At 41.2% G+C, this 20,857-nt stretch overlaps 1 protein-coding gene across 2 annotated transcripts in view; it reads left to right on the forward strand.

The window, feature by feature from the left end:
* The window catches only part of Uxs1 (UDP-glucuronate decarboxylase 1), an 81,801-nt gene that overhangs the window by 31,649 nt on the left and 29,295 nt on the right, over nt 1–20,857 (forward strand). For both annotated transcript variants that reach the window (XM_090336287.1, XM_090336286.1), the window contains 4 exons: nt 6,886–7,066; nt 14,137–14,241; nt 16,816–16,875; nt 19,980–20,101. In XM_090336287.1, coding sequence (XP_090192413.1) covers nt 6,886–7,066; nt 14,137–14,241; nt 16,816–16,875; nt 19,980–20,101 — 468 coding nt within the window. The remainder of the gene's footprint in view (nt 1–6,885; nt 7,067–14,136; nt 14,242–16,815; nt 16,876–19,979; nt 20,102–20,857) is intronic.

Here is a 20,857-nt window from a genome sequence, read left to right on the forward strand (position 1 = left end):
ATTTTTAAGGAAATGGAAAGACTTGGAAAAAAAATCATATTAAGTGAAGTAAGCCAAACCCAAATGAACGTAGTCTTCATGGTTTCCCTCATTTGTAATAATCAGTATACATGTAGGACTTTCCTAGCAGAGGATTACAGTAGCTCAGAACCTAGGTACATAAGGTCATGTAGGATGAGACTAAATGAAAGGATCTCTAGCATATGGAAACAAGAGCTTTATCTTGTGTGATTGTTGTTCTTAATGTATTCTTTCTCTTCTCTTTTGTTTTTGCTTTTTGTTTTGTTTTGCTTTTTGGTTAATCTCATATTATTACTGTAGCTGACTTTGTTACCTGGTATATTGTATATACGTTTGTTTATTTATTTGAAATAGGGAAGGGAAGGGGGAAAACAAGTGATTGGGAAGGGGTTGGGAAATCGGGACAAAAACATGAGAAGGGATATCAATGTGTTAGAAGTAATGCACCCACTACCTGGCGAATGTAACTGTAACCCCTCTATTTATTACCCTGACAATTAAAAAAGAAAGAAAGAAAAAAGAAATCGGCCTGGGAGTATGGCATAGTGGTAGAGTGCACGAAGCCCTGGGTTTGATTCCTGAGTACCATGTCCACAGAAAAAGCTGGAAGTAGTGCTGTGGCTCAAGTGATAGAGTATGAGCCTTGAGAAAGCCCAAGGCAGTGCCCAGGCCCAAGTTCAAGACCCAGGACTGGCCAATAAATAAATAAATAAATAAACAAATAAATAAATGGAAAAAATGAAAGAGAGAGGAAAAAAATAACAAGAAATCAAAGATGAAATCTCAAGGGAAATTAAAAAATACTTCGAGATGAATGATAAAGAGAAGAGTATACAAAAACTTTTGTTTTAACTAATACAGTTAAATAAGCAGTACTTAGAGAGAAACTTAACCCTTGTGGTTTATCACAGTTCAGGCCAAACTTGGGCAAATGTAGGACTCTATCCCAAAACTAAGTGAAGTTAAAATGTGCTAGCAGTGTGACTGCCTTGCAAACACAGGTCCTAAGTTCAAACCCTATCTACCACCTTAAGACAATAGAAAAAGAAGAAAAAACTAACCCTGCAGTAAAAAGAAGGGTTATAAAGATTTGAACAAAGCAGGATGCCAGTGGCTACCATCTGTACTCCACGCCACTCATGAGGCTAAGACCCACAGGGTGGAGGTTTGAAGCTAGCTTAGGCAGAAAAGTTGACCAGACTTCATCTTCAAAATAACTAGCAAAAGTATGACATTGTGAGGCATTGCTCCCAGTGCCAGCTGTGACCAATCTGGCCAAATAAGCACCAAGTCCTGAGTTCAAACTCCAGTAGTAGAAAAAAAAATATTGCTTATAAATCTTGAGAGAATAAAAGGAGGGCATAAAGATAATATAAAGGAAATCAAAACCATTTTTAAAGGTTAATAAAAATTGACAAATCCTTAGCTGATAATGAGATACTCAATAAAGTACCTATGTCTAGACTATATGAAGGGCTCTTATAAACCCAGTTAAAAAGTTCATTTTAAGAACTGGGTTAAGTATCTCCAAAGAATGTCATCCAAAGACACAAAAATGGCCAATAAGCCACTGGATGAGCCTTGACCACATTTTGCAAAGTGGAAGAAGGCAGTCATGAAAGGACAGGCATGCCATCACTGTGTCTAGATGGTAAATCTGAGGCTGGGCACTGGTAGCTCATGCCTGTATTCATAGCTACTCAGGAAGCTGAAATTTGAGCATCATGGCTTGGCCAAGAAAGTACATGAGCCTCTTAGCCAGAAGTGTAGCTGTGGTTTGTTTCCCCAGTCCTCTTCCCATAAAAATGATAAAACCAGAACTGGCAAATCTACAACAAAAGTTAGGACTAGAGGTATGAAAGCTGTAGGGGGAAAGCATTACTAATGGCAGAGGGTTTTTTTTGTTTTTGTTTTTGTTTTTTATGGAAGCGGTCATGGCTACATAAGTCTATGAAACTAAACAAATTTGCATTTTACTCCAAAGGATGAATTGTGTGTTATTTGAACGATATCTCAATAAAAATGTCACTTAAAAGCGTGGGTGATTGTTGTCCTTAATGTACTATGTTATCTCTCATCTCTTTTGCTATCCCTTGATTATCTCATATTGTTACAGTATCTTACTTTGTTATCTGATATATTGGATATATTTGTATTTGGTTATTTGAAATTGGATAGGGAAGGGGGGAAAACAAGAGGAGGGGTGGGGGGGAGGGAAATGGGGACCAAGACATGAGAAAGGGTATCAACGTATGTGAATTAATGTACCTTCTATCTGGCAAATAAAATGTAACCCTTCCATTAATTACAATAAAAATATGTGGAAAAAAAAAGTGTGGAACAGCTGGGCTTGGTAGCTCAGGCCTGTAATCCTGGCTACTCAGGAGGCTGAGATCTAAGGATCATGGTTCAAAGCTAGCCTGGGCACTAAAGTCCATGAGACTCTTATGTCGTTAACCACTAGAAAAGCAGAAGTGACACTATGGCTCCAGGGGTAGGGCAATAACCTTGAGCTGAAGAGCTCAGGGACAGCGCCCAGGCCCAGAGTTCAAGCCCCATGACTGGTAAAAAAAAAAAAAAGAGCATGGAACAGTGTAATCTCTGGATAGTTGGATAGTTCACTATATAAAAGTTTAAGAAGACCACCCCTGACCCTGGTGAGTTGGTGAGTTTGTGTTGTTTAATATGAAAACCGTTAGCCAAGGAAACCAAAAACTAATCATCAAAATGATTTTAAAACCAGAAAAGGTTAAAAATTACTGATTTAGAAATTTCCACTTCCTCATAAAACTAAAGACAGGATTACTATATGGATGTATGCATATAAATGTATTTTTTTGTTTGTTTCTTGATGTTGATTTCTTTGGATTTGGGGGACTTTTGTTTTGCTTTTGTGTAGCTTGAACATTGACCTTTAGTTTTTACAGTCTGGTGCTCTGTTCCTTGAGCCCCTTAAGAGTCCCTAAAGAGTCTCATAGACCTTCTTGCCTGCACTGACTTGGAACTACATTCATCAGAGTTCAGCCTTTTTGAGTTGGTGTGATTTTTAAATGTCAACCACCAGCTCCTGATTTTACATACACACACACACACACTATATATATATATATATGTATATATATATACACACACACAAATATATTCCATATATGTTATATATATATTCCTTATATATATTCCAGATATATTTTTTTAAATTGTTGACTAATTACATCTTTCCTTTTTTCCCCTTCCTCTTCCCTTCCCTTTCCCTTTCTCCCTCTTCATGTCCCTCCCTCTTTCTCTCCCTCCCTCTCTTCCTACTCCTTTCCTCTTTGTCTTCTTTCTTGGCAGTATGCCTACTTTCTGAGGTTATTCTTGTGTCAGAAATATGTGTACATTTGAGCATGGATCGAGGAATAGATTAGTGTTTTAAATAGCAAAGTTAATCTTCCTGATTTGTTCATTACCATGTGTCACGTTGATCACACAATCTGTGTGTTGCCAGTTGTCTCGGTCTGTTAATTCTGCTGTATGGAATACCATAGACTGGGTAACTTACAAAGAACATGTCTCTCGCTGCTCTTGGTTCTGGAGACTGGGAAGTTCAAGATCAAGGTGCTGGCATCTGCCCAGGGCTTTCTTGCTACATCATACTAGGGTTAAGAGAGAAAGAGAGAGGCATGGCACTCATTCTTTAATAAGGAATCAGGTGTCACAGCCACGAGGGCAGAGCCTAAGGAGCTCTCATTAGATTTTTACTCCCAATGTGATTTTATTGGGAATTACATTTCTACTCTATGAAGGTTGAGGACCCATTTGTCCTCAAACACAGGTTTGTGACCACTACACCACCTTGCTAGTATTGCTTCTCTGTTGTGTGTCTCCCTGTCAGTGCAACATGGTGTAGAATTTATTCTCTATACATCACACAAGTGCACTTACTGTTTGTTTTTTTCATCTGCCATCTATAGGTTCAGCAGGTTTCAGCCATTTAGCACACCAGTCTGTCATATTGGTGCTAAAACATAAAGCCTTTTTGAACCTCCATGTTGAAAGCTATGCAATGCTATGTATGTTGTAATCCATTTCAGCTTGTCTTTTCTTTTACTGTCTGCCAGGCATTAGCTCCTCCTTGTTATCCGAAGAATGTGCTTGGATTTGGTGGTTAGGGTTTCTTAGAAAGTTTTGCAAGCACTAAAGCTTTTGTTGGTTTTGCTTCCATTTGAAAGTCTTGATCAAAATGGGTACCAAGACATGTGAAAGGGTATCAATGTATGTGAATTAACGCACCTTCTATCTGGCAAATATCATGTAACCCTTTTACTAATTACAATAAAAAATAAAAAAAAAAGTCTTGATCATTGAGTAAAATTGATCAGGAAAAGAATTACAACTATCTAGCATCTAACTATGGTACATAAATCCTTACATGTTTTCAGAAGAAAGGAATATATATGTATACTTACACATAAATATATAGGTATGTATGTGTTTTTGTATATATAGATTCATTTTACAACAACAAAAATAACCCAAAGAATATAGTGTGTTGAATTTGTTATCCCTGCTCAAACCATTAAAGAAAAGGAGCATCTTCAGTGACATAGGGCTCACTTCATAAAGATACATAGGGCTGTATCTTTATGCTGTGAAGACCAAGCGTCTAGTATATAAATTCTTAGGGACAAATCAAGCCTCGCTGTTACAAAGGTACAACAGGCAGCCTGATGGGGTGAACAGAGCATGTGGTTAGGAAGAAGGTGGGTTTATTCTGTCAAGACCAGTGAATGATCTGAGGATCTCAGTCAGGAAGTCAGCTTCTTAACCCAAGAAAGGACTTTGCAAAACAGTGCTCTCAAGCTGCTTGGTTGCCAGCAAACAAGGTCTGCTTATCATTGTGGCACACATCATGGTGAGAGTTTAACAAAATGTTTGTGAAAAAGCAAAAATTTTAACAGTTTTTAATCTTAAGTGGTAAATATATTTATCTCTAAATGCTTATTTCAAAATATGCATGAAATTTTTGATAATGTATTCTTGCATAGAGGATGACTTTTATAGTCAACTCTCACTCATAGGAAAGTCAGCCAGGAAAAAATGTCAGCCAAAATGCCTGACTTATCAATTTCCCATCCTAGGTTTCCATTCTCCCTTATTATCTCAATAACCACTAGACATTCTACAAAACTTCTATACTATTCTTCAATACTTCTGTACTTTTCATTCTGTCCTTGATAGAATGCAGGACTTCTCACTATATGAAATGATTGCCATACTCTTTAATATGACCATCTCTTTGATGACTTCACATGAAAGCTTTGTCCTGTTTTGAATTGGCAAACACATGGTAGCAATTGCAAAGCTCCTTCTCTATCCTTATTATTCAAGCTGCAAATAAATAGTTATCTTTTTTTGGGGGGGTGGGGTCATAAGGCTTGTACTCTTGGCCTGGACATTGTCCCTGAGCTCTTCTCACTCTACCACTTGAGCCACAGTGCCACTTCCAATATTGTTATCTTGAGACAAAATGAACTGAAAACCACAGACCTAGAGATTTATACACTGTCAGTTTTAGGTAAAGAGAATAAATGTTTTCTTACATTAGTAGGTGAAAAGAGCTAGAATGTTTGTTTTAAGATAAATACCCCGTTTTGGGGGGACAAAAACATGAGAATGGGTAGCAATGATTGTTAAGTAATGCACCTTCCATCTGGCAAATATAACGTAACCCTTCTATTAATTACAATAAAATAAATACCCCATTTTTATAATTTATTAGTGCTTTGCATTTTGCTTATTTCCTTCCTTCCTTCCTTCCTTCCTTCCTTCCTTCCTTCCTTCCTTTCTTCCTTTCTTTTCTTCCCTTCTTCCTTCCTTCTTTCTTTTTCTTCTTTTGTGTCAGTCCTGGGGCTTAAACTCCTGTCCTAATCCCTGAGTTTTATACAAAAAGTTAACTCTACCACTTGAGCCACACCTCCTCATCTGATTGGTTTTTTGGGGTTTTTTGTTTGTTTTTTTTGTGATTCATTGGAGATAAAAGTCTGAAGGACTTTCCTGCCTGCACTGGCTTTGAAATTTGATTCTCATGTCCCAAAGTCCCAAATAGCTATGATTATATAGGCTTTAGTCACCAGCACATGTCCCTTATTCATCACTGTGTAAGGATGAAGTCATTCTAAGCCATTTGCAGTTGTGGGATTAGAGTGATACACAGTTGTCCCTTGACACCCCTCGGAGACTAGTTCCAGGATCCCAGGGCTAGCAAAATCCAAGGATGCTCAAGTCCCTTAGATAAACTGGCATGGTATTTGTACAGCCCGTGAACCTACTCTTGCATATGTTAATTCATCTTGAGGTTATTTATCCAATCTAGTACAATCTAAATGTCACGCAGGTAGTTGTGACATTGTATAGTATAATGCCAGGAAAAGAAAAATGTGTGTTCAATACAGATATAACTATCAGAGCTACAGCTGTGCTTTCCGTCTTTGGTCAGTTAGGTTGTGGATGTGGATGTAGACATGGAATCCACATCTATGAGTTGACTCTAAAAGATGTTCCGTAGTTCATCTGTTACAGAGCCAGATGCGTTCAATAATGTGAACTCCCTATCTATAAAGTCATTTTGAATCCTGTAACTACAGTTTTATTATTTCCCAAATTATCATTTAAAATGGCACACTGCTTAGAAGTTTATAGCTGGCACCATTCTTTGCTGTGGATGGGAATATGAAAATGCTACCTTAAGTCTTTGTCCTCCTCCTTATCTGCTTCCAGAGTTTAAGTTGTACCTGCGCTGTAGTTGCATCTCCATGGCATCCATCACGACTGTCTTCTCACCTGCTATTTCTGGGGGTGTTTCCACCTGTCTCCCCAATACAGATCACTGGAGGTGCAGGGTTCGTGGGCTCCCATCTGACTGACAAACTCATGATGGATGGCCATGAGGTGACTGTGGTGGACAACTTTTTCACAGGCAGGAAGAGAAATGTGGAGCACTGGATTGGCCATGAGAACTTTGAGCTGATTAACCATGATGTGGTGGAGCCTCTCTACATCGAAGGTGAGAGAAAACAAGCATCACGTAGAGTGGGGCTGCTCTCCATAGAGCAAGTCCCTGAGGGTTTCTGACTTGACGGCATTGAATGTTGAGTCATGGTGTAGTTTTGCAGTGGACTGTGTCCAAGGCACTCCCCCAGTTTCGAGTGTAAGAATGTTTATGACCTCGTATCCATCTTCACTGCCACGTGACTCCCTAGTTTTGAACTTCTCAGATCTATTGAAGTAGCATTTATTTGTATATGCACATTTGTTTGTTTATGCACTCCGTAAATCTGTGTATTGAAATGGTGAGTGGGACCTTAAGGTGATTAGATCCAGAGGGTGAAGCCCTCACAGCTGGGATCAGAAGATAGGCTCAGAGAGCAACTTTCCCCTTCCTCCATGTGAGGACATGTGAAAAGGGACTTTTTATAAACCAGGAAGTCTGACTATGCCAGTAGCATCCTCATCTTGGGTTCCCAGTCTCCACAACTGTGAGAAGTCAAATCTCTGCTGTTGACTTGCTACCCAGGCTCTGGTATTTTGTTGTGGCAGGCCAAGAGAACTTAAGACAACATCCCTATTGCCTTAACAGGCAATGGGGTGCTTGCTGCCCAGGATTTGTTGTGTTAAAGTGATACTGAGGGTGGTACTATTGGGGGCTATTGAAGTCTTATGGGAGATCCTTAGGTTCTTGGGGATACGCTTTTAAGGGCGATTGAAGTTCTTTGCTCCTGCTTTGACAGTTGCCTTTGCCAGAGGGCCAAAGTCATGGGGCTTTCTGGTTTTGAAGGGGAACCTCTAAAACTGGTAGCCCTTTTCTCTTTATAAATTTATCTGAGGTATTTTGTAATGGACATCTGGCTTCCAGAGATGCTGAATTAATAATGACATCTGAAGCTATAAGTGTTGAAAGCCCTTTAGTAGATGTTACTTTAAAAGAATTAGTGTTTTCACATGGTTGAATGTGGTTCCCCAAAAGATGTATCCACATGTTAATAAACATGTCTTTATATGGAAAATTGGGCTTATATGATTCTGAGCCACCCCGTGAGTCTTACCTGGATATCTAGGCTGGGTTGTGATTTCAGTGATAAAGATCCTTGTGACAGAATTGGAGACAATACAGACATCTTCAGTATGCTGACCACATCCTATGTTTCTGTGAGGACCCACAAACAGTACAGGCTGGGCAACTCCAGGTGGAGGAAAGCCTAAGCAGAGGCAAGAAAGGACTCTGTAGGAGCTGATCAACACCTGTGTTCACACTTGTGGTTTCTAGACTTGTTCAAGAAAAAATGGTTAATGTTTTAAGCAGCCTTCTGTGTGGTATATTAGTCAAATCAACCACAGGAACATACTCATTTTCACAGGTTTCCTTCATCTGAAATTCTGTGAGGTATGCTGATGAGAGGTGCCACCAGCTGACTTGCCTTTGTTATTATTTAAATCTGACTGGAATTTGAATTGGGTTGGACCTATCCAAAGTCTGGGAACTATTATTGGCAGAATTAGAATTCAGCCTTGCATAACCAGTCCTGGCTGGCTTCAAATCAGGATCCTCAGATCTCAGCCTGTGCGTGTGACCACGCCTGTCCTACATGTACATTAACGATAAGCAGTAGAAATGGCTGATTGCAGCTTTGGGGTCACAGTTTAGAGCCAAAGAATACTTATTTATGAACACAGCATTTTTCTTAAGTTTCAGTTTCTCAGTACTAAAATTATATAATCAAAATGTCATACTAGGATGTAGTTTTATTGCCAAGTACAAAACCAAAAAGCACAATGAAAAGGAAAAATATCATCTGGGGAATAGGTAAAGCTCTGTGATCTTTTTCCACTGTTTGCCCAACACCCAAATATAGAGGTTTAAAAACTAGGAAACTAAACTGGGCAGTGGTGGCTCACACCTATAATTCTAGTTACTCAGGAAGGTGAGATCTGAGGATGACAGTTCAAAACCAGCTGGGACAGAAAAAGTCCAGTTAACCAAAAAAGCTGGAAATGGAGCTGCAATTCAAGGGTAGAGCTCTATCCTTGAGATAGAAGCTAAGGGATAATATCCAGATCCAGAGTTCAAGCCTCCTGGCCCAGACACGCATGCACGTGCACACACATGCACACCCTTGTACACCTTCTTAAATAGCTAAAATTATAGGCATGAGCCACCTACATTTGGCATAAACAAGGATTTTTGGCACCAGCATTTCTGTGGGGATCAGACAAACAGCAGTTTTGATTCCTGGTGCTACAACAATTTGTAGAAGAGTTTAGGAAACAATGGAAGGTTATTTTCAACACCCTGAACCATTCTCTGAATGACCTGGCCAGCACTTACTAAATGCATCTGGTATTTCAGACACTATTTAACTTCTGTCTATGATGCAGATTCAGCTCATTTAGGACTCTTGTGAGGCAAGCAGTTATCATTTCACGTATCAGGAAACTGGGGCACAAGCCCTTTCTCTTACAAACCTTTTATCCTGATCCTTAAATCCTGTGAGAAAACATAAGCAAGAATGCCAGGGCAGGAAAGACAACAGAGCCCTCTCCTGTCCCTGGGTGCCCACTGTGAAAATGTGGGGGGAAACTAATGGCCAAGGAGATTGAGTTCATGTTTATATAGACATTTGAGGTGTGTTACTTTGATGAGAGAATTTCTGTTGAATTATACATTTTCATCTGAACATATGTTCAAAATTAAATAGCATCACCTGCAGAGGCAGCAGTTCTCAGAGGCCCCATCTGTTTAATTTGGAGCAGGAGGGGCTTCCTACCGAGCTCTAGGCAGGGGAGACCTCTCTCTCTGTGGTGGTGTCAGGGGAAAGTGAGCCTCTGGATAGCCCCAGGGTTGGGACTGAGCCAGACCTCTGGCATGTTGCAGCCTTCACAGTAAGCAAATAATATTTTATGAAAGCCAAGGCAAAGTCCCTCTCCTCTTCATGCTGACAGAGATTTCAAGAGTCCTGAGTCTTCTGAAATCTCTTTCCTGCCATAAATCCTGTTGTGGGGGACAAGGATTAGGGTCATACATGGAGCTTCATCCTACAGGGTGACTTCTATTGAACAGTGCAATCATCTCTCCGTATCTACTCATGGGGCAGTTGGTTCCAGGACCCCACAGATGCTCTAGTGCCTTACACGTACTGGTATAATATTTGTGTAGTACTTACACAAGTCCTTCTGCAAACTTTATAATTTTCAAGACCTCATAACAACATAAAAATACTGTGTAATGTAGCTGTTATACTTCATTGTTTAGGGAGGAGTAACAAGAAAAAATGGATGCAATTTTGGGAATATTTTTGATCCATGATTGGTTGAGTTGGTTGGGTGTATGGCCCATGGAATATGGAAAAGAGAATCTGATAGTTATGGTATTTAATATGTGCATTTGAAACAGAGTTGGAAGAGGCAGCCCTATGTTCTGCTTTTTTGTGGTTCCATGTATTTGGTGTCACCTTGTAAGTCCTCTGCAGAGATAGCGTGAGAGCAAAGGGTGGAAACCTGGGAGTAGGTTCCGGTGTAGGTTTTCCCCTCCTGGAAGATGTTACCTCATTTCCTTGAGCGCTTCTGGACAGTGGTTTGGGATCATCCCAAGCATTAGATTTCAGTGGTGATTTTGCCATTTCTAGATACATGGCACTGGTAGGTTCCCAGCACAGTGAAATCCTCCTGGAGAAGCTACAGCAGTCTCCTCCACAATGGTGCTGGAGGTTTGTCCCATTTCAGAACCCACAGGAGGGCTCAGCCAGCCTCTCTTCCCAACTTAGAGGCACCGGCTGCCTTCTGGAAAGTGTGCTAGTAACCATTACAGGACCTCTTTTCTTAATGTTCCTCTTTCTAGCTGGGGTCACAGCCTTGTAAATGTGAGAGGGTCATGGCCCAGTCACTGGGCAGTCAGCAGCCAGAGCCACTGAGTGTCCATCAAATGAGTGGCCAGGCCTTTTCCCTTTTTCTCTTGACCCCTAACTTGGGCTTTTGAATGTCACATTGGCTTTTCCTGTTCTTTGAAGTACATGGTTGAAATGCCGAGGGCTTTTCTCTGGATTATGATTAACTTTCAGCTTTATTTACATTCCAGAGCTGGTGGTTATTAATATCACTTGTGGCATCTCACATTCCGTGTTGTTTATCCCTGCACTGAAGTTCTGCCCCTCCCCCCTTCCATGATTCCTTACCAGACTAATTAAGTTACCAGCTCTCAGCAGTGTCCTTTTTAGGTGAGGAGCTAAAGCCACTGTCCTCAGCATAACAGACAGCCCATTCTCAGATGGAGGAGGAGCAGAGGAGAACCTGAATTTTCAGTGTTTTCAGAGTTTCACCTACATAAAGTCATGACATAGTGTTTTAGGACATTTGCTAGATCTCCAGGAGCAGCATTTAGACTGAATGCCAAATTGAGGATGGAAAAAGCACCAGTGTATAAAGCAGCTCATCTCTTCACTTAGCTAACTCAGTCTTGTCCCAGAGGCCCTGGCCAGAGCTCAAATGAGGGATATGGGGTATTTGTTTTCCACTCATTTGTTTTCTGGACTCACTGAAAGTGGAGTGGAATCCTGCATGGCTTCAGGACTGTACTTTCAAGAGCTCCTCAGGTACAGTGGGCAGAAGTTGGGGAGGGAGAGCCCTGTCCCTCCTGTACTCATAGCTATGTAGACACATAGGAAGAAGAAATGGCTTTTGCTATGCTCAGTGAACTTGACAACTACTGACTTGCTAACAAGGCAGCCAGATCACTGAGGTAGCGGCTCTGACGGCCAGGGGACAGAGGGATTTTCTTCTACCCAGGACCGTCGCACTGTTGGCACTGAGCCTTGGTAAAGAGAACCTATGCTGGAGTGATGGGGAAGGAGGGAAGCATGGGGTTAATGTTTTCTGTTGGAGGGCAGGGAAGTACCAGGCATTCATTTTCCCTTCCTGCTCTTGAAGGCACTTGCTTGTCTCTCCTGGCTGATGCTGTTGTCACAGATGTCAAAGTGAGGCTGACGGCTTAGTTCTCTGGGATTGTAGCTCATGCAGTTGGGCCTGCACTGAAGTCCCACTTACTAGAGCAGAAATTCTCCTTCCCCGTGATGAAAATGGATGGACGCTCAAGATCTTAGATCACGACCTTCTTCCACTTTCTCCGACAGTCATAGAAACTTTCCTTACGTGTGCAGAAATAGACCCTGTGGGATAATAAGTTTTCTGTTACTGTAGCAAACATTGGCCTTACTGCACTTTCAGACAGGAAAGGTTTCTTTGGGCTCACCTTATTGGGAGGGTTTCACCCACGACAATCTGTCCTGTTGCTTTTGGGCCTGTAGCAAATCAGCACATCGTGGAGAGAACATGGTGGAGTAAAACCACTCAGTTCATAGCAGGGAAGGGGAAGGACTGAGCTTCCTCCTTCCCCGTTGAGAACATGCCTGGGTGATCTTAAGATTTACTACTATGCCCTTCCCCTGGAAGGCTCCACATTTTCCAAATAGCACCACAGCTTGGGAACCAAGATCCAAATTGTAGTACCAAGCCTTACACTGTTCTTCTCTATAAACTGGACCAAGACAGAGTGGCCTAAGGGTTATGGGAATTTATACCATTTGACTTAAAAAAAAAACTGTTTTGTAAACAAGCCCATAGTTTGCAAAATAGGAATTTTGTCCTGGGGCTTGAACTCAGGACCTAGGCACTGTCCTTGAGCTTCTTTTGCTCAAGGCTAGCAGTCCACCACTTCTGGCTTTTTCTAAGGAATAGAACCCAGGGCTTCATGCATGCGAGGGAAGCACTCTACACTAAGCTACACTCCCAGTCCTTGTTCACATTTTATATTTAGCATTTTGTCAACTCAGAATAACTTGAAGAGGTGGGTAAAAGTCATAAGATTTTGCTGTTCTTTGGACAGATACTTTCAGTAGAGTTTGCAAATGGGTGTGCTCAACTATTGTAAGAAGCTTTGTGTCTTCTCTTGAATATTTTCCTTTTCACATTGATTTCTATTCATAAATCAGCTCAGTATTTTGGTCTTAGCTTTTTAAAAGATACATAAAGAGTTGCATCATCTTCATCAGAGTGTTGGGCATGTAATATAGTACCTGTAATGACCTTCCACTAGGCCCTCTTTCTTAAGGGTTTTACCCCTCAATGTTGCCCTAGAGAACCAGGCTTTGGCACTGAACCCGCGGTTACAGTACAGGGATTGATTATCTCCAGATTGACTCTGTGGTTCAACAACCTCCTCCTTAGCTCTAATATTCCCATAACTGGGAAAAGGGGGGAGGACAGGAGCCATTGGAGAATTGGGAGGGCCAAGCAGAGCTTTCTGTAGGCACTTGCCCAGGATGAACAAGAGGATTCATTTTGAAGTCTCTTTCTGATCCCTTAGTCTTCAGCTCTACCATGAACACTGGTGAATTTTCTTTCCCTTGTAGCTGGAGTGGAATGGCATGACACAGGCATTCTTGGATATGTTTATCTGTCATTATGTAGGGAAAAGGTGATCTCTGAGGGCCTGTGCTATGTACAGGCCATATCTGAACTGGGGAGCTCAGGTGCAGGTGGTAATGTTAAAGCCAGTGCCTGTGGAGGAGGGAAGCTGGGCAGAGTTGTTCTGTCATCCACAGCTTTACCTTACCCATCACTTTGGGGTCTGGTTTCCCTATATGAGAAAAGGCTATGGTTTCCCATAGGTCTGTGTTTTTTCTTTCCTGATTTTCTCCATTAGCTGAAAACATTGACTTTAGATGTTCATATTTAATTCTACGTCTAAAAAAAAAATCAAACGTTCCTTCTCACACGAATGGTTTGTCTGGGAGAGATACATCAGAAAACCATCATCTCCATGATCACATTGACTAGGTACAGGAAAACAGACTCCAATTACTGGTTCACCATGTGTTCTTTCCAGATAATTAGCCTTTCTATTTCTGTTTAAAGTTCTTTTAATTGCAAATGTAAGTTTCTATAAAGAGCAATATGTTCACAACTAGCATTTCATTGGTATATATACTAACACTTTTATTTTGCAGTGTAGTCCTTTAGAGTTCAGAATTATTTTCTGCCTTTTTTTTTTTCTTGAATGTAATGTTTCCTTTCTGTCTCCTTTAGTCGATCAAATATACCATCTGGCGTCTCCAGCCTCCCCTCCAAACTACATGTACAATCCCATCAAGACCCTAAAAACCAATACGATCGGGACATTAAATATGTTGGGTAAGTGTGATTTTCTTTCATTGCTTAGTTGGTATTGAGGCTTTAACTCAAGCCCCTGTACTTTCCCTTGACTTTTCACTAAAAACCGGAACTTACCACATGATCCACAGCTCTACTTCTTTTTTTTTTTGCTAGTTAATTAGAGATGAGTTTCATATATTTTCCTGCTGAAACTGGCTTCAAACCTTCATCCTCAGATCTCATCTTACGTTGCTACTCTTACTGCAAAGTGTTTTAAGCAGTTCCAAACACAGGCAGAATAATTTACCCTGATATACAGGGGCATATTATCCTCAGGCCTCAGATTGTACCAGTATAATATGATGCCTTTTCCTTCCTCGCTGACACTTACCATGCACATGGCTGTTTCTTCTGCAGCTTGCGGTTCAGTAGCAAAACTGGCATATATTTCTTAACAGTTTCCCATATGAAGCTTATTTCTAGAGGGAGCTTCACAAACTTAGCCTATTTTTCTTTCTTAAGTTGAATCACTATTCCATGATCTTTTGTTTGACTTAGCTAAATTGCCAGTATCACTACTTTGGGCTTGGGGATATTGTAAAATAAGGGTTACTCTAACACTAGCACTGTGGAACCTTGTCTTTCAGTCATTAGGATAGCTACTGAGTGACAGATGGGTGGGTAACATATATACCAAGATTATACTGGGCACGAGAGATTGGGACAACATCAGAGTTTATGCTATTCAATAAAGTATGCACTTGAAAACTTTCAAACTGTTTCTTTTCTTGCACTCTGCAAATACCCAAGAGGCTTTGTTACTAAACAAAACTACGACAAATTTAAGCATATTTCTAATTTTAATGTTAACAAGTACACATAACCACAGCTGCAATCTAAGGCAAGCTGTTTATCAATATACATACATGGCCACCTTTAATGGTACCAACCCTACCATCTTCTACAACTCAAGTGAATCCTGGGGTCAGTCTGACTTTTGTAGAATGAAGCGAGTGATACCTGTGATGGTATCCTGGGAATTCCCTTTCTTCAGCACCCTTTTAGCAACTCCTCTCTCATCCTAGCTAGGATGTTTCAGACTCCTTGCTTCCCTGCCCAGGTGGTCACTCATACTTGAGTTCTTTCCCACATGCCCACTCTTCAGCTTGATTCCTTGCTTCCTCCACCATAGCTGCCCTTTGGTGACAGTGACAGTGACAGATACAGCTGGGTTTTTTCCTTCCAGCAGGGCTGAATGCTAAGCAGAGTCTCACAGAGCCTCTAGTGTAGTGGGGTGTGGCAATGGGAGAAGGTTGGGGAGCAGCATATTTAAGTCTTCCAATGACCTTCTATCCTTTGGGAATGTGAGAAAGTTTCACTATTTGTGTGGTCAAGCCACACAAATAGTGGTCATCTGGGGTGCACTCAGGTTCAGGAAAGAGGTTTGGGAGGGTGGAGAAGTGCAGGAGTTGATTTGGGAAAAGTGTTGTGCATGGGGAAGTTGGAGGGCAGCTCAAAGCTGTTGTATTCAGAGTTACTCAGACAGAGGCAGAAGATCCCAGGGCCTTCTGAGTGCAGCCAGTAGGCCATTTTGGAAAGTATGGGAAGAAGGGCCTTCTGCCTATTTAAGTAAATTCAGAAAGCGGGGCAAACATTCATAAGGAAATGCAAAGACTTGGAAGAAACTATACTTAGCAAAGTAAGATGGACCCAAAGAAACAGGCTGCACGATTTCCCTCATTTGTAATAACTAGAATGTGCCTGTAAATCTACAAGTAAACCCAATGGATAGTAAAAGACAAATAATTGCACCTGGACATGATTAATTAAACAGCAGTCTAAACAGTCACACAGTGAGAACAAAGAAAATATTCATAGGAGAGGATCACAAGGGCTCAGTAGCTTTGTGCATAAGATCATATAAAATCATGCTTATAGAAATTAACTCCAAGAAATGGAAGTAAGAGTTTTTTTTTCTATACTGTTTGTAGTTCTTTTCTTTCTATTTTATTTGATTTATTCCCTTCTGTTTTTGATTTCTGTATCCTCTGTTTTGTATATACATTTATCTAATTTGGGGATAGGAAGGGGAAGCACAGAAACAGTGGGACAAAAGGTGAACCGATTCAGCAGTAGAACCCACTAAATACTATGTTGAAAATGAACTAGAGACCTTTGAGGGGAAGGGAACTGGGAGGAGAAAGATTGGGGGAGAATGAGGGAGGGGGTGACACTGTTCAAAAGAAAATGTACTCATTACCCGACTCATGTAACTGCAACCCCTCTGTACATCACCTTTACAATAAATTTTTTTTAAAAATTAAAATATGTGATAAAGGAGATTTTATGCACTTTCCTGAATCATTATCTTAACAGACCAGTTGATCTGGCTCTGCTGCTGACAGTTTAGTATCCAACCGCACTCTGCTCTTGAGATGACCCATTTATATGGGCTTTTTGTTTTGGTCTAAAGCTGGTGGCACTGATCAGATAATATGATAGCTATCACCAGCTACCATTAATATTAAAACATTGCTCAAATTGGCCACAAAACGAACTTTGTTCACAGAACTCAGCAGTTTCTCTGATCATGTGTTTATCTACCTTCTGCAGGGCTGGCAAAGCGTGTAGGTGCCCGACTGCTCTTGGCCTCCACATCAGAGGTATATGGAGGTAAGTGGGGCTCCTGTTGAAGATTGGGGTGCTCTGTTAGCCCATCAGTCTGCTTGCCTGCAGTTAGGTGCAATAGGGACCAAAGCTCAGGGTGTATGTGGTGGCTGCCTGACCCTCCTCCAAACTCACATAGTTCTTCCTCCAGGTGGTACAGCCTCTTTTACCTTACTGTATTCTCTACCTAGACCAAGAAAGGCACTGTTTCTGGTTCCATAGAAGTGATTTTCCTAGCCTGCTTTCAAAGTTCCCCAGAAACGACATTTGCTATAGTGTTTTTGCCTATCTGGTTGGCCTACAGTATTCTTTACCAAGAACAGTACTTGCTGCTTATGTGGCCCTTAGAGCTTTCTGACAACAGGTATGTGCTGATTGCCTATCTCATACGTTGTACATTCCTGGGAAAGCTATAAGTAGGGAATTCAGTAAACTCCAGAACCTCCTTCTGTCATCCTTTGCAGACCACCCCTCACTTGAGAATTTGTGACAGGAATGGGAAAGTGAACTGTATTTTCAATCTACCTTGGTTCTTACTCAGTCCTAAACCAACCAGGTACAAGGTTTGGGAGAATTGTTTAGTTGTTGCAATGGGAGCCAGTCCTTAGCGCAATATAGTTTCCTTTTGTATTTTCCCTCCCTCCCTTCCTCTCTGTCCTATCTGTCCTTTCACTCTCTCTTCTTTTCCCTCCCTCACTACCCCCTCTCCCAACCACATCTCTTCTTTCTTTTTTTCTTTCTTGTGCCAGTACTGAGGCTTGGAGTCAGGGCCTAATAACACTTGTGCTTTGCTTTTTCCACTCAAGGTTGATATTCTGCTATTTAAGCCACAGCTTCACTTCTGGTGTTTTGCTGATTAACTAACAATAAGACTTTCACAGAGTTTACTGCCTGGCACTGGCTTCTAAGTGCAATCCTCAGATCTCAGCCTTTTAAGTAACTAAGATTACAGACTTGAGGTACCTGCCTGGTATATTTTCTCTATTTCACATTATTGTTCTTAGCAAAAAGAATGAGGAAGTAGAAGAGTAAAATCAGAATAGACACATTTAAAAATGTGAGAACACCAAATACATAGGAAGACATAGCAACAGGGAAATTCCACAAATGCAGTTGTCTTTTTTGCCATCCCTTGAGTGTATATAATCCTATTTTGAAGTCCCAGCCAGTTATAGGGCAGAGCAGGCATCTTCCACCTGTGTTCTCTGCCCAAAAGTCATAGGAACATCTTTTCCCTTCCTTCTCACTCTTCTAAGTTATTGTGTACTCATTGAATAAGACTTCCTTTAGGGTTCTTAAATGAATTTAAGAGTATAATTTTTAGAATTCACCCATTGCCCTACACAAACGATTGTGAATCCTTTGTGGAGCCATTGTTTAGTCCATTAGCTTCATAAAACGTGGATGAGAAATATATCCAGTATCTCTCTGTCCATTATCTACTCATGATTCTCTTCCCGCAGCCTGCTTGTTCTGTGATGGTAGGCATACACCACCAAACTTGCCTTGCAAACCACTTTTTACTGGACTTCTACTTCTTTTGGGGGTGGGGTGGGGACGCTGTCCCTGAGCTCTTCAGCTCAAGACTACCGCCTTACCCTTGAGCCAAGCCCCATTTCCTGTTTTCTAGAGGTTAGTTGGAGATAAAGTGTCGCTGGTCCTTTTGTGCCTAAGCTGGCTTTGAACCTTGATCTCAGATCTCAGCCTCCTGAGTAGCTAGGATTACAGGCATGAGCCACCATGCCCAACTAGACTTCTACTTTTGTAATACAAAATGATTTCCCCTGGGAAGTGTAGACAGTGCCAGCTGAGAGCTGAATGTGTACACCCAGCTTTTTCTTACCCTCTGTCGAAGTTTGTCTTGTGCTATTTAGGATCTCGCTCATTGAGCCCATGTCAGACTTTGCTAAACAAAGGTCTAGGATCGGTTATCTGTGCAACTCTCTCTTTTTTTTTTTTGCCAGTCCTGGGCTTGAGCTCAGGGCCTGACACTGTCCTTGGACTTTCTCAAGGCTAGAGCTCTACCACTTGAGCCTCAGCACCACTTCTGGCTTTTTGCTATGTATGTGGGGTACTGAGGAATCAAACCCGGGTCTTCATGCATGCTAGGCAAGCACTCTACCACTAGGCCAAACTCCCGGCCCTGTGCAACTCTCTTACATTGTCTTTGCCTCTTCTCCCATAATGCATTGAAAACTGCGCCTCTTCCTAAGAGAATCTTAAGCCACAATGGCAGAGGTCTCACTGTGCCAAGTTGGGCTGCATAGCTACTGCTGTCTCCAGAAGGCTGTAATGACTCAGGAGCACATGCTAGGGGCCCATTATCATGATGAACCTGGAGTCAGACCAGACACAAATCAGCACAATGTGAATTCATAACAGTCCATGTGTCTTTTTTTTCTGAATTTCTTGGCAAAGCCTGTACATTTTATATTTTGGTTATACTTAAAGTGAGTATAAAGTTATCAGTACCTTAGATGAACATTCTAGAAATATACTAGTGCTTCAGAAAAACAGAATCTGTTACCTGGGTTCGTTAAATAGCCCAATACCCTAATAGATTGTAAAGTATGGAAAATAGGAACTGGGAATTCTGCTTATCTGTGGGTACTGCTTTCCTCTTCTTTACTGCCACATTTGTGCTCAGATTTGTTCTGGTAATGTAAAAACCATTCTGTTCTACATAGATGTTATATTTTAAACTTGTTCTGTAAACACATGGCTTTTCTCTAATTGCACCTTTTATAAGAACAAAAGTAAGCCATGCATTTCTTCACATAATTTGTCCAACAGCCTATAAGTTAATGACAACTTGTGAAAGCAAGCGAAGGCATTCAGAGGCTTTGATCCTTTTTGCTTTTTCCTGTAAGCCAGTATCCTATTAGATATCAGTAGTAGAACATAGTATCCTACTAGAACATGAGGTAATGCGGCATAGAATACTGAGTTTCCTCTTTGATATTCCTCTCCAGTTTTAAATATCTATATCAGGTCAGAGTCCTGTTTTGCTTCATAAATACCCATTGTTGCTAGTGCCTATAAACTTGGGGTGGGGGGAGGAGGAATGATGAAAGTTTCTTTCTCTTTTTTCCTTTTTCCTCTTACTGTAGATCCTGAAGTCCACCCTCAATCTGAGGATTATTGGGGCCACGTGAATCCCATTGGACCCCGGGCCTGCTACGATGAGGGCAAACGTGTCGCAGAGACCATGTGCTATGCCTACATGAAGCAGGTATTCAGCCATGCTTTGGGCTTATTCATTAGCTATAAAGAGCCCTCCTTGGTCAGACAGGAAACATGACAAAGAATTGCATACCATGGCTAGTTGTGCCTAGGTGGTTTGGGGGAAGCCTGGTTGCCTACTAGTGGATGTGAATGGTGTGATCAACAGCTTTCCCCATTTCCTTACATTGAAAATGGCTTAAAAGGGTTTCCTTAAGAAACTTTCTTACGTTTCAGTACTGTAAGCTGTTATGTACAGTGTGTGTGTGTGGGTCTGTGTGTATGTGTGCATGCTCTGGTACTGGAGCCAAAGCTCTGTGCTTACACAGTGTCTCTGAGCTTTTGTGCTCTAGGCTAGAGCTCTACCACTTTAAGCCACATATACATTTCTGGCCTTTCTTTCCCCTGTGGTTGTAGGCTTGAACTCAGGGCCTGGGCGCCGTCTCTGAACTCTTGCTCAGAGCTAGCATACCACTTTGAGCCACAGCCCCACTTCCAACTTGTAAGTGATAATTAGAGATAAGAGGCTCATGAGGACTTTTCTTCCTGGGCTAGCTCTGAACTGTGACTCTCAGATCTCAGTCTTCTGAAAAGCTAGGATTGCAGATGTGACTCTATGGAGTTTATTGATGGAATTTACTCTAGACTAAAAGGGAATTTTTTTTACTACCTAATGTGAACCTCTTAAGGGACTTGTGTTAGTTACTATTTCTTATTCATATTATTTACATGCTTTATTATTTACCAGTGTGTTGGATGCTTCTGC

The sequence above is a fragment of the Megascapheus bottae genome, chromosome 7 (genome assembly GCF_031878675.1).
Source record: "Megascapheus bottae isolate mThoBot1 chromosome 7, mThoBot2.hap1, whole genome shotgun sequence".
Classification (NCBI taxonomy): domain Eukaryota; kingdom Metazoa; phylum Chordata; class Mammalia; order Rodentia; family Geomyidae; genus Megascapheus; species Megascapheus bottae.